The sequence below is a fragment of the Eretmochelys imbricata genome, chromosome 10 (genome assembly GCF_965152235.1).
Source record: "Eretmochelys imbricata isolate rEreImb1 chromosome 10, rEreImb1.hap1, whole genome shotgun sequence".
NCBI classification, from domain to species: Eukaryota; Metazoa; Chordata; order Testudines; family Cheloniidae; genus Eretmochelys; species Eretmochelys imbricata.
In genome coordinates, this window is record NC_135581.1 from 47,397,983 (window position 1) to 47,411,516 (window position 13,534).

At 43.3% G+C, this 13,534-nt stretch overlaps 1 protein-coding gene across 6 annotated transcripts in view; it reads left to right on the forward strand.

The window, feature by feature from the left end:
- PPCDC (phosphopantothenoylcysteine decarboxylase) overlaps positions 1–13,534 on the forward strand; it is a 69,370-nt gene that overhangs the window by 29,895 nt on the left and 25,941 nt on the right. For 4 of the 6 annotated variants that reach the window (XM_077828519.1, XM_077828516.1, XM_077828520.1 and 1 more), the window contains exon 2: positions 3,542–3,718. The exons of 1 other annotated variant lie outside the window; for it this stretch is intronic. In XM_077828519.1, the coding sequence (XP_077684645.1) occupies positions 3,566–3,718 (153 nt within the window). In that variant the 5' untranslated portion in view covers positions 3,542–3,565. Of the gene's footprint in view, positions 1–1,291; positions 1,895–3,541; positions 3,719–13,534 lie in introns of those variants that run through there. One more of the 6 variants, XM_077828517.1, reaches the window with a different exon arrangement.

Sequence of the window (13,534 nt, forward strand, 5' to 3'; positions counted from 1 at the left end):
CCCAGGCTCCACCGCAAATGCCTTTCACCTGTTATGGACGGGTCACCTGCTGTACGCATTCCTGCCATACACAGGGTGCGCCTCAAGACTCATCAGGACAGGGCTTTCTTAATTCTCATAGTGCCAGCATGGCCCCGCCACCACTGGTTCCCCATGTTACTGAACCTCTCAGTGAATAGACCAGTAGCGCTCCCTCTCTGTCCAACCCTAATCTCACAGGACCACGGCCGTCTACAGTACCCCAACCTGGAGTCACTCCACCTCATGGCATGGAAGCTCCATGGCTGAACCCTCTTGTGCTTCAGTGCTCCCACTCGGTTAGGGAGGTCCTGCTGGGGAGTAGGAAATCCTGCACTCGAGCCACGTACCTGGCTAAGTGGAAGCGTTTCTCCATTTGGTCTCGACAAAGGGGAACTGAGCCGCAATCAGCCCCAATTTCCTTTGTTTTGGATTATCTTTTAGAGCCAAGCACCAAGGGTTAGCAATATCATTCCTAAGGGTTTCAGAGTAACAGCCGTGTTAGTCTGTATTCGCAAAAAGAAAAGGAGTACTTGTGGCACCTTAGAGACTAACCAATTTATTTGAGCATAAGCTTTCGTGAGCCACAGCTCACTTCATCGGAATGCATACTGTGGAAACTGCAGAAGACATTATATACACAGAGACCATGAAACAATACCTCCTCCCACCCCACTCTCCTGCTGGTAATAGCTTATCTAAAGTGATCACTCTCCTTACAATGTGTATGATAATCAAGTCGGGCCATTTCCAGCACAAATCCAGGTTTTCTCACCCTCCGCCCCCCCCCCCCCCACACACACAAACTCACTCTCCCGGGAGAGTGTTTGTGTGTGGGGGGGGGGGGGTGAGAAAACCTGGATTTGTGCTGGAAATGGCCCGACTTGATTATCATACACATTGTAAGGAGAGTGATCACTTTAGATAAGCTATTACCAGCAGGAGAGTGGGGTGGGAGGAGGTATTGTTTCATGGTCTCTGTGTATATAATGTCTTCTGCAGTTTCCACAGTATGCATCCGATGAAGTGAGCTGTGGCTCACGAAAGCTTATGGTCAAATAAATTGGTTAGTCTCTAAGGTGCCACAAGTACTCCTTTTCTTATTCCTAAGGGTGTACCTTGCGGCCATTTTGGCTTTCCACCTGGGAACGGCGGGGGGTTCAGTGTTTGGTAATCCCATGGTGAGCAGGTTTCTTAAGGGCCTTGACAGACTTTATCCTCCAGTACGTTGGCCCGTCCCCCCCGGGACATCAACCTGGTCCTGTCCTCACTCATGGGTGCCCCCCTTTGAGTCCATGGCTACCTGCCCTCTCTCCTACCTTTCCTGGAAGGTGGTTTTCCTGGTGGCTATAATCACCACTAGGAGGGTATCCAGACTCGGGGCACTGTCCTCTGAACCTTCGTACACAGTATTTTATAAAGACAAGGTGCAGCTATGTCCCCAACCTGCATTCCTGCCTAAGATTGTCTCCCAGTTTCATGTGAACCAGGACATAATTTTACCTGTGTTCTTCCCTAAACCCCATGCCACACAGAGGGAGCGCATGTTCCATTCCTTGGACGTTAGACAGGCCTTAGCATTTTACATTGAATGCACAAAGCCATTTCGTAAGTCACCACAGCTCTTTATTGCTATTGCACAAAGAAGGAGGGGGCTCCCGATCTTATCACAGCGCATATCGTCATGGATCATGTCCTGCATCAGGACTTGCTATGACCTAGCTAAAGTTCCAGCCCCACTGATTACGGCTCACTCTACCAGAGCGCAGGCAGCATCCGCAGCTTTCCTGGTGCAGGTGCCTATCCAGACATTTGCAAGGTGGCAACCTGGTCTTCAGTCCACACCTTCACTTCCTACTACGCCATTACCCAGCAGGTGAGTGATGATGCTGGGTTTGGTAGGGCAGTCCTGCACTCGGCAGTTAGGTGAACTCTGACCCCTCCCCCACGGTAACTGCTTGGAAGTCACCTATTGGAATGCACATAAGCAATCACTCGAAGAAGAAAACATGGCTGCTTACCTCTCATAACTTGTTCTTCGAGATGTGTTGCTTATGTACATTCCAAATCCTGCCTGCCTCCCCACTGTCGGAGTATTCCGGCAAGAAGGAACTGAGCAGGCAGCGGGTCGGTAGGGACATATATACACCGCCGTGAAGGCGCCTCTCTCGGGGTCTCCACAGCCGACCCGACGGGTACTGCTAGGGAAAAGCTTCTGGCGATGTTGCACGCGGTGCGTGCACACACCTATTGGAATGCACATGAGCAATCACTCGAAGAACAACAGTTATGAGAGGTAAATAACCGTTTTTTTGTTACTCCTGGTAGAGAATGAAGGTATCCAGCTCAACTGAGTCACGTGCCTTTTCCATATTAACAGCAGACTCTAAATCCTGTACCAATTTGGACAAGTGAAGTAGCCTCTTTACATTTATTTCTGTTGACCTTCCAGAACAAAGCCTGACAGGTCCTGAAGCATGAATCTAAGCTGTCTATTTTCAAGTCTTTTATTTAAAAACTTATTTAATGGTGAAGATTCTGCAAGGTACTGAGTATACTGATCCCAAGCCGTGGGGGCCACAGACTACTCATGTACTTAAAGTTAAGCAAGTGGTTAAGGGTTTTTCTGGATCAGGATCAGATTGCTTATCACCTCACAGGATTGAGCCTAAAACTAGGTGACCTGATTTAGGATCTACTAAGATCCTTCCACTTTTCAATAATGTTGATAATTTTGCTTCCCTTAATAACACTGGAAGGGATCCCTTCCATTGTGCCTCTCTGTTAATTGACAATAATATGGGATTCCTCTAAAGATTTTGAAACGTTATCTCAAGACCACCTGTTTTACCTCCTGGTATCCTGTAAATACTTTTGCTAGCTCACTTTCACCAATTGGGCTATTCCGGATGTGGAAAGGATCCGATTTACTTCAATGAGAGGTGGATCAGAGTTCCCGACTCTGAGGATTTGCATGTTGCAAATGTACCCTACTGGTGAGTGTGTGTTACATGTGTCCCTCCGTTCCCAATCCACAGAGCATGTGAGTCTGTTACATCCCCACACTACAGAACCTGACTCTTTAGCTCATGCTGTAGCAACATATCCATTTAGCTCTGGATCAATTTCTGGTGGCCTCCAAAATGGCAGCCATCATTCATATAACCCTTGATCACAAGCAGTCCCTTCTGGTGAATGCACATTGAGCGCTTTGAGCCATAATACCTGATATTTTTTAAATTGTTAAGTTAATTTCACAGTTAACCCTGATGTGACCTTTAAAATAATACGTTAACTGCTGAGGAGCAGAATGTTATGGTGACCTTCCCACCTGATTACTAAAAGAAGTGTGACACTTCATGGATCAGTTTATATTGTTCTGAACTGAAGAGTGTTATGAGGACACTTACTGATATTCTGTGTAGGGAAGCAAATCACCAATTTCTCTGCACGTCTATCATTGGGTAAATCCAGCTCTGAGTTTGAAGGAGGGCTGGTAAAGTCTGTTTCTCCTTGTTTGTAGATTTGATTGTCGTCAAAGTGCATAATGGAGCCCTTAACCCTTACAGAGCCACAGCCTTCCCCACAAAACAGCTTGCCCACACCACAAAAGAAGTACAATGTCCTGGTGGGTGTTACTGGAAGTGTGGCTGCCCTGAAGTTGCCTATTCTTGTCTCAGAATTGCTGGAGATTCCTGGGGTAAGTAACTTATGCTCCAGTGAGTTAGAAGAGAAACTGTAAAAATGGTATCTTCCTGTTTCCTTTTTATCCTCTCTTAGTGGAGATCAGATTGGGTCAGTTAGAGTTTTAAAGCTGATTCTAGATGCTGGTCCTGGGGTCTGAAAATCAGGCTCGGCATTTTTCTGTCTCTTTTCCTATGATCAGTAATAAAAAAACTCACAAATTCTCACAGTAAGAGCTTACCTGACAGTTTTGTTGGTATCACACAATACATGATGGAAACCAGCTTTGTGTCTCAGCATTATGTGGGCTTTGCAGGGCTCAGTGCTGTCAAAACTTAGATGTCAGTAAAGTCGTCAAATCTGAATTTAAGAGATACATATAGTAAAAAGTGCCATATGCTCTCTAAAACTCCAAATTTGTGGTTCAGATTGTGCCATATAAATAGTCTCAGTAATTGAGACATAGAACTTAAAAGTTGGATGCTAGTATAAGATGGAAGAGGACAAGCTTAAAAAATAAAGAAGCATCTGTATGTACATTAAAAAAAATATATTATTACCTACAGTAACCAATTTTTCCAGCAGATGGCAGTATTAGCCAGGAGTGAATAGACTTACATTCCAAAAAAAGGGAAATATAATAGCTTTTGCTAAAGTAAAAGGAAAATTCAGAATGCTCTCACATTTTGGAACGAACCCAATTATCATGGTTCATTTAAAAAAGAGAGAATGAGGGGAGAGAGAGAATTTGTGGCACCTTCTTTCTTAAACATAGGCCAAATACATAATCCACTTATATTGCTTGGGTTGCTAGATGGCCTGGTTTAATACCCTTTGGATGATTCATATATTTGGGATTCCTTCACTCCATAGCTCAAGGTAACCCATGAGATTCGTACACAGGAGATGATATTTTGGAAATGTAATTGTGAAACTGATTGGTGGTGGTAATAGCAAATCTGGAAAGGCTGTTGAAGGTACACAGAGCTTCAGGGTAACAGTGCTGTATCTTGTCAGCTGTTGGAAACAAAGTTCAGCTGGCATGTTGGGGGCCTTAGTTAAGCTTTTCAGTTCCAGTAACTAAAAGAGACTTAAGGTTCCAGACCAGACTGGGAAGGGTTGGGGGTGGAAACGGACAGAAGAAAGTGGTGCAGAGATAGGAAGAGATCATGTCAGAACCTCAGGTCATGTGTTGCTACGTGTATGGAATGTAGGTTATGCAGGGATTTTCCATTCCCCCAGCTCTCATCCACAGCTTTCTGGATTTCCATCTTAGCAACAGGAGCTGCCTGAACGATAGAGCCCACAGCATTACCCCCCCCCCCCCCAATCCTGTACTGGTATCCGAAGGACCTCCCTCCACTCTATAGGTGACAGGAAGAGAAAAAACTACCCATTCTGAAGGAGTCTAGATCAAAGCACATCCCTTCTCTGTGAATATTTTGATCATAAACTTTGCAGCAAGCTGGATCCAAATTTGATAGCAAGGCTCCTTGATTCTGTGATCCTCCTGTGCAGGAGTCTGCAGATTTTGTGGCAACTTCATTTAAATTTAAAAATAGAGGTTTTCACTGAATGAAATATAAAGAATCCATTCGGTGTAGGAGCCCTGGTAATTTATTTTGGCAATAAATTCAATTTATTTTTTACTGTCTGTACAATTTCAGGGCCTGAGCCAAAGCCAAATGAAGTCAATGGGAGTCTTTCCAATTACTTTAAATCAGGCCCTCAGTTTTAACTTGCTGCAGATTTTTGTGCTGACAACGGAGAACCGTCTTACGAAAGTTGTCAGAGGAACTTGGGTAGAAAACAGCTGAAGTTTTTGGATCATTAGGAAATGTGCTGAGAGGTTTAGGGTGGTAGGCTAAGCAAGTTAGATTGAACTTTCTGCTTAAATGATCAGCAGTGAAATAGTTGACAATTTAAATATCAATGTTGTAATCAGGTTTCAGAGTAACAGCCGTGTTAGTCTGTATTCGCAAAAAGAAAAGGAGTACTTGTGGCACCTTAGAGACTAACCAATTTATTTGAGCATGAGCTTTCGTGAGCTACAGCTCACTTCATCAGATGCATACCGTGGAAATTGCAGCAGACTTTATATATACACAGAGAATATGAAACAATACCTCCTCCCACCCCACTGTCCTGCTGGTAATAGCTTATCTAAAGTAATCATCAGGTTAGGCCATTTCCAGCACAAATCCAGGTTTTCTCACCCTCCACCCCCCCACACAAATTCACTCTCCTGCTGGTGATAGCCCATCCAAAGTGACAACTCTTTACACAATGTGCATGATAATCAAGTTAGGCCATTTCCTGCACAAATCCAGGTTCTCTCACTCCCTCACCCCCCTCCAAAAACCCACCCCCATACACACACAAACTCACTCTCCTGCTGGTAATAGCTCATCCAAACTGACCACTCTCCAAGTTTAAATCCAAGTTAAACCAGAACATCGGGGGGAGGGGGTAGGAAAAAACAAGAGGAAATAGGCTACCTAGCATAATGACTTAGCCACTCCCAGTCTCTATTTAAGCCTAAATTAATAGTATCCAATTTGCAAATGAATTCCAATTCAGCAGTTTCTCGCTGGAGTCTGGATTTGAAGTTTTTTTGTTTTAAGATAGCGACCTTCATGTCTGTGATTGCGTGACCAGAGAGATTGTAATCATTAGGTTTCAGATTCAACCACTCGTTGAGATGAATGAGGTAGTTAGTACATCTCATAGCCATCAGGTTAGGCTCCTGCAGACTCAGGATGTTAACAGTGCATCAGTTAACATTTTAAAAGTTTTCTTCATAACCATAATGGCTGTTGAAGTACAAAAAAGTGCTGTTTTATCCAGGCCAGTGGAAAATTCTGATGGTCACGTATGTATTTGCTCAGGGTTACTAATATAAGTCAAGTCACCGCTTTCTTGACTCTTTAAAATGGCACAAACATGTAAACATGGGAAAAAATCAGGCTGGCAGAGCATTGGCTAGTGGTTTCTGTGTAGAGACAGCAAAGCAGGAGATCCAAGCTTAGCCCTGGATGAAGACTGCCACTCCACTAGCCTCTGGGTATTTCCTGAATCTCCTCATGTAAAACACACACCTTGTGACTCCAGCACACTTCTTTTACCAGGTGACGTGTACATCAGCTTGTATCAGCAGTTAAACAGAGGAGTCATATGCTCATTTTCTATTTTACCTGTTATAGAGGCAAACAGAGGCTGTTACTGGTGTATAGAAAAGAAAGAATACTGATCTCTTTCCAATTTAGGTGGAGGGACATGAAAGTCCCGCTTAGGATGAGTAAGCAAGAAGCCCATCCCTGCAAAAAAGAATTTAACAGTGGGAATAATTAATTAATGGAACAGCTTACCCAGGAATGTGTTAAATTCTCTATCATTTGGAATTTTTAAATCATGATTGAATGTCTTTTGTAGCGCATAGGGCTGGCCTGCTTGCTTGCTTATATCCTTTCTTATGGGTTTGTTGATAATAGGATTTATAGCTTTGTATTAGAGTAGTTTTTGGCAGTAATGCAAGAAACCTACAGGCCACATCCTGTATGATGAGTTAAAGCAAGTTAGCGTACATATGTTTGTGACCTTTGACATAGAGAAGTTGCGAAGCGACTGTGCTCTATAAACTTAACAGGTACACCACAAAGAACATGGAAATAGCCACCAAACTGATTCAGGCCAGAAATAACAGATGTGAGAATGAACACCCCGATTTGATGTGCGTGAGGAAATTGGACATGGAAGGTTGGGTACACAAGAGGGCAAACCACCATGATTAGGGTTAGGTTAGTTTTTTCTTGGGTCTTTTTTGGCTTAGTTTTCTGGTTTTGTAGCTTTCTAGCTCCTCCTAAATTTTTCACCTTCCACTCAAACATTGAGGAACCTGGACCTACTCTTTTGGCATGCCAGAGACGAGGCTGGTCCTTTGTCTCTTACCACCAGGTTCTCAAGGAAGGATGACAGTATGTTAATCTAGGAAGTTTTATAGTAAAGGATACCACATGTACCTCTAGAACAGTCCTATTTCCTTTTTAATTCTGGTTGATTACTTTCCACTTGATTACTTTTCCACTTATGTCAGTAAAAGTATCTATGGCTGTATTGTATTCTCAGCATAAGTGTCCTTGTCATACATCCCGAGGGTCCTTGCAAGACTCTGTGTAGCCTGATTTCGGGACAAGAACCATATTTTCTGGTCAGATCAATTGGCAATCCTTTTAATTTATATAAATAATAATATTGATCCCCTAAAATCCAGCAACACAACTGTTATAAAGGGAAACAGAGGCTGTTACAGATATGTAGAAAGGAAAGAATACTGATCTCTTTCCACCTTAGGTAGAGGGACATGAAAGTCCCACTTAGAATGAGTAAGCAACAAGCCCATCCCTGCAGAAAAGAATTTAACAGTGGGAATAGTTAATCACTGGAACAGCTTACCCAGGAATCAGAGTAGCAGCCGTGTTAGTCTGTATTCGCAAAAAGAAAGGGAGTACTTGTGGCACCTTAGAGACTAACCAATTTATCTGAGCATAAGCTTTCATGAGCTACAACTCACTTCATCGGATACATTCAGTGGAAAATACAGTGAGGAGATTTATATACACACATTCTCCATCACTTGGAGTTTTAAAATCATGAGTGAATGTCTTTTGAAAAGATGTACTCTAGCTTAACCACAAAATATTGGGTTCAATGCAGGAATCCCTGGGTTCACTTCTCTGGCCTGTGCTATACAGGAGGTCAAACTAGGTGATCAGAATGGTCCCTTTTGGCCTTAAAATCTGTGAAAGAAATGGCAGAAAGTGAGTGGTTTTTAAAAGTGCCTTGGCTGCAGCTATGTGTTTGTTTTGAAGGTCTTGTCTACACTAGAAAGGTTTGCTGCCTTACCTGTACCGGTATAGTTAAAGCAGCAAAAAACTTCTGTTGTGTACACAATTATATCAGTATGAAAATTCTTATATCAATGTAGCTTATTTTGGTTCAGGAACTGAAATAAACTATATTGCTATAAGGCACCTTTATATTGGTATAACTGTATATATACTAGAGCTTTTACTGGTATAACTACATTGGCAATAATAATAATAATTAATATATCACACCCCTAACCAGTGTAGGCTTTGTGTATACTAGAAAGTTTATTTATAGCTATACCGCCCTCTAAGGCTATGTCTACACTGTGCATCTTAGAGCGACACAGGTGTACCGCTACAGCAGTGCTGCTGTAAGGTGTGCAGTGTAGCCACTCTTTGTTAGCCAGAAAAAAAGCTCTCCTGCCGACAAAATAAAACCACCTCCAACGAGGCACAGTAGCTTTGTCGTTGGGAGAGTGCCGGGATGGCCTAACCATGAGATGAACTGAGGCGGGCGCCTCAGGTGCCAGACTATGTGGGGACGCCACTAGGACCCAGAGTGTAGAAAATTGTGTCTGCTGCTGGTGCATGTGTATTCTCTCTGCTCTAGATGCACAGAGACGGTGGAGTGCTGTGCTGGAGGAAGGAGGGTACAAGAGACATAAAAGGCAGGCAGGAGAAAAGGTGAGAGGGAATAACCGAAAGCAGCAGAAGCTGCAAAGAGAGAGAGGAGGAGCCTCTTATGTACCTGTCTAGCACCCCCAGGAGCCTGGACTGATTAACACCAGCTTCTCAGGGAGCTTCCTGTTTCCTGCTGCTTCCCTGAACTCACTTGAGGAGAACAGGCAGTCAACTGAAGTAGTAGGAGCCAGTTAGGCCCTTAAGACGCTGATATCTTCCCTCACTCAGGCCCTGCTACCAGCCTGCTTATTTGTCCTTTTCAACCGAGTGTTGAGAGCCAGTATAGCTGGCACAGAACAGTAGTCATGAGTGAAAGAAGAAAACACCCCTCTGATGTCCTCTGGGGCAGCATTCAGAAAAAGAAAGAAAGCAAAGGAAGCTTTTCTATCTAAGTAGGAAGGAGCTCTCCTGAGATACATAGACACAAATGTTCACGGTGAGCCTTCTGGCCCCAGTGAGGATGTGAGTGGTGAGGAGATGCCTGATCTTCCAGTTAGTCAGAGTCCAGGTGACCTGTCAACTACTGCAGCATCCATATCTCCATCTCAAATGGATGTAACCATTCACATTCCTGATGAAAAGTGTAGATCCCAGAAGAGTGTGGTGGAGGCACAAGAAACAGCTGCTGCTGAGTTTAGTTCCTTAAGTCTAGATGATCTAGGACTGTGGACCGACTTGAGCAGTAGCCTGAGGGACTTCCTTGTACTGCATGGGCCACAGCAAGTGAAAAACTTCATGTTCCCCAAAGACAATGAAAATAGAAGTTTCCATCCAACACATTATTGGGATGAAATCCCCAATGGTGACAAAGGGGAGAGGCCATGGCTTATGTACTCAAAAACTCAGAATGCTGCATACTGTTTTTGTTGCAAACTCTTCCAGTCTAATGTTCCAGCCACATTGGGTTCTACAGGAACAAAGGACTGGAAAAATCTGGCTAGAAATCTGGCATGCCATGAGAAGGCAGCAAATCACCAGAGAGCATTCCATAGGTGGAAAGAGCTTGAGATGAGACTGAGGTTAAAGGCCACCATAGATGATCAGCATCAAGAGAAGATTGCATCAGAGTCTCTTTACGGGCAAAATGTTCTGAAAAGGCTCATTGCGATTGTGAGAATGCTTACTACCTAAAACCTAGCACTGCATGGCACTTCAGATCAGCGGTTTGTGCCAAACAATGGAAACTTCCTTAAAATTGTGGAGCTGATGGCTGAGTTTGATGCTGTACTCCAGGAGCATCTAAGAAGAGTCACTACCTAAGAAATGTACACACACCACTACCTTGGAAAAACAATTCAAAATAAGATCATTCAGTTACTGGCAACAAACGTCAAACAGAAGATTGTGGCTGATCTGAAGTCAGCAGGTTATTACTCTGTTATTCTGGACTGCACCTCTGACATCAGCCATACGGAACAAATGACTTTTAATGGTGCATTTTGTAACAACAACAGAACCTAGTGAAAATGTCCCTGCAATGATGACTGTCAGAGAGCATTTTCTAGAATTTATTGACATTGATGATACTACAGGAGCTGGTATGACAATTGTGCTTCTTAAAAAGCTGGAAGATATGGGAATTGCGATAGCTGACATGAGAGGTGCCAACATGAGAGGAAAGAACAGAGGAGTGCAGACACGGATCTGAGAGTTAAACCTTCGAGTTTTTTTTGTCCCATGCAGTTCTCATTCATTGAACTTGGTGGTCAGTGATGCAGCATCAGCTTCTAGTGAGGCTGCTGAATTTTTTAATGTAATTCAAAGCATCTATGTATTTTTCTCTGCATTAACTCATTGATGGCAAATTTTGAAGCAACATCTGGGAACATCCTCTCTGACACTGAAACCACTGAGTGCAACACGATGGGAAAGTCAAGTGGAGGCAATAAAGCCTATCAAACACCAAACTGGGAAGAGAGATGATGCCATAGTTGCCATTATGGAGGATAACACTATGACAGGAACTGTTCGTGGGAGAACAGTGGCAGAGGGGAATGGAATCACCAGAAACATACATAACTTCAAATTTCTGTGTGGCTTAGTGTTGTGGCATGACATACTGTTTGAAATAAATGTTGTAAGCAAGAGACTTCAAGGTGTTGACCTTGATATAGCTGGAGCAATGGAACAACTGGACAAAGCAAAGTCATACCTACAGTCTTACTGGTCAGATGAGGGATTTCAAAACATTCTGAAGAGTGCACAGAAGTTGGCAGGGGAACTTCACACTGAAGCTATTTTCCCACCCATTCAAGAATACAAGAGTCACCAAAGAAGACATTTTGATTAACCAGGTGCTAGATTGTGCAATACAGTCAGTTGAAGAACGTTTCATGCAGCTCAAGCAACACAGCAGTATATTTGGGATGTTGTATGATATTCTAAAACTCCTCCCTATATCTGAAGAAGACCTACACCAGCAGTGCAGGGCACTAGAGACAGAGTTGACACAAGATGACATGCGTGATATTGATGCGAGTGATTTAGATGATGAACTGAAAGCCCTTTCAAGATACATTTCAGCAGGAATAACTCCAAAGGTTGTTCTGGAATATATATGCCCAAATAAGATGACCACACTCTTTCCAAATGCTTTTGTTGCTCTGCGCATACGTCTAATGCTTCCTGTAACAGTTGCCAGTGGAAAATGCGGCTTCTCCAAGCTGAAGTTAATAAAAACACATCTACACTCCACAATGACACAGGAGAGGTTGGTTGGCCTTGCAACCATCTCATAGAATACCGGGGTTGGAAGGGACCTCAGGAGGTCATCTAGTCCAACCCCCTGCTCAAAGCAGGACCAATCCCCAATTTTTGCCCCAGATGACCCCTCAAGGATTGAACTCTCAACCCTGGGTTTAGCAGGCCAATGCTCAAACCACTGAGCTATTCCTCCCCCCAAATGTAGCACTTGTGTTGACATCAATAGCCATTAATCTCTCCACATGTATGAGGTGCCGTTCACCTTCCTGTGAAGTGTAAAGACTTTTTTGGAGGCCCCCTTCATCTCAATAGAGCATGAGCTGGCCCAGACTGTGGACCTTCAGGAAGAAGTTCAAATCTTTGCAACCAAGAAGGCATGGAAAGAACCACTTTGATTATTCAAACAGATAAAAATACCAGTGTTTACTATGCAGACAAGAAAAGTTACATTTGCTGTCCAGGCGTTTGAAAGTTAAATTCCTGAAGGACGATTCATCACTCTCACAGCTCTTGGGAGACAGGCCAGTCCTTGCTTACAGACAGCCCCCCAACCTGAAGCAAATACTCACCAGCAACCACACAACAAAAAGAAAAGGAGTACTTGAGGCACCTTAGAGACTAACCAATTTATTTGAGCATAAGCTTTCGTGAGCTACAGCTCACTTCATCGGATGCACAAAAACGCTAACCCAGGAACCTATCCCTGCAACAAAGCCTGTTATCAGCTCTGTCCACATATCTATTCAGGGGACACCATCATAGGGCCTAATCACATCAACCACACTATCAGAGGCTCGTTCATCTGCGCATCTACCAATGTGATATATGCCATCATGTGCCAGTAGTGCCCCTCTGCCACGTACATTGGCCAAACTGGACAGTCTCTACATAAAAGAATAAATGGACACAAATCAGACGTCAAGAATTATAACATTCAAAAACCAGTCGGAGAACACTTCAATCTCTCAATTATAGATGTGGCAATTTTTCAACAAAAAAACTTCAAAAACAGACTCCAACAAGAGACTGCTGAATTGGAATTAATTTGCAAACTGGACACCATTAACTTAGGCTTGAATAAAGACTGGGAGTGGATGTGTCATTACACAAAGTAAAACTATTTCCCCATGTTTATTCCCCCCCCCACACACACACTGTTCCTCACATGTTCTTGTCAACTTCTGGGAAATGGCCCACCTTGATTATCACTACAAAAGTTTGTGGGTTTTTTTTCCTCTCCTGCTGGTAATAGCTCACCTTACCTGATCACTCTTGTTACAGTGTTTATGGTAACACCCATTGTTTCATGTTCTCTGTGTATATAAAATCTCCCCACTGTATTTTCCACTGCATGCATCCAATGAAGTGAGCTGTAGGTCATGAAAGCTTATGCTCAAATAAATTGGTTAGTCTCTAAGATGTCACAAGTCCTCTTTTCTTTTTGTGAAAGTTAAGTGTTACTTAAAATTTTTGAACAAGGCATTTTAAGTTGTTCGTTCTCCTTTAGTGGGGTAGGTAGCAAAGCAGTACCATGAGAGGAGCAGAACAGGAAGAAAGCAGAATTGAGACCTTTCAAAGTT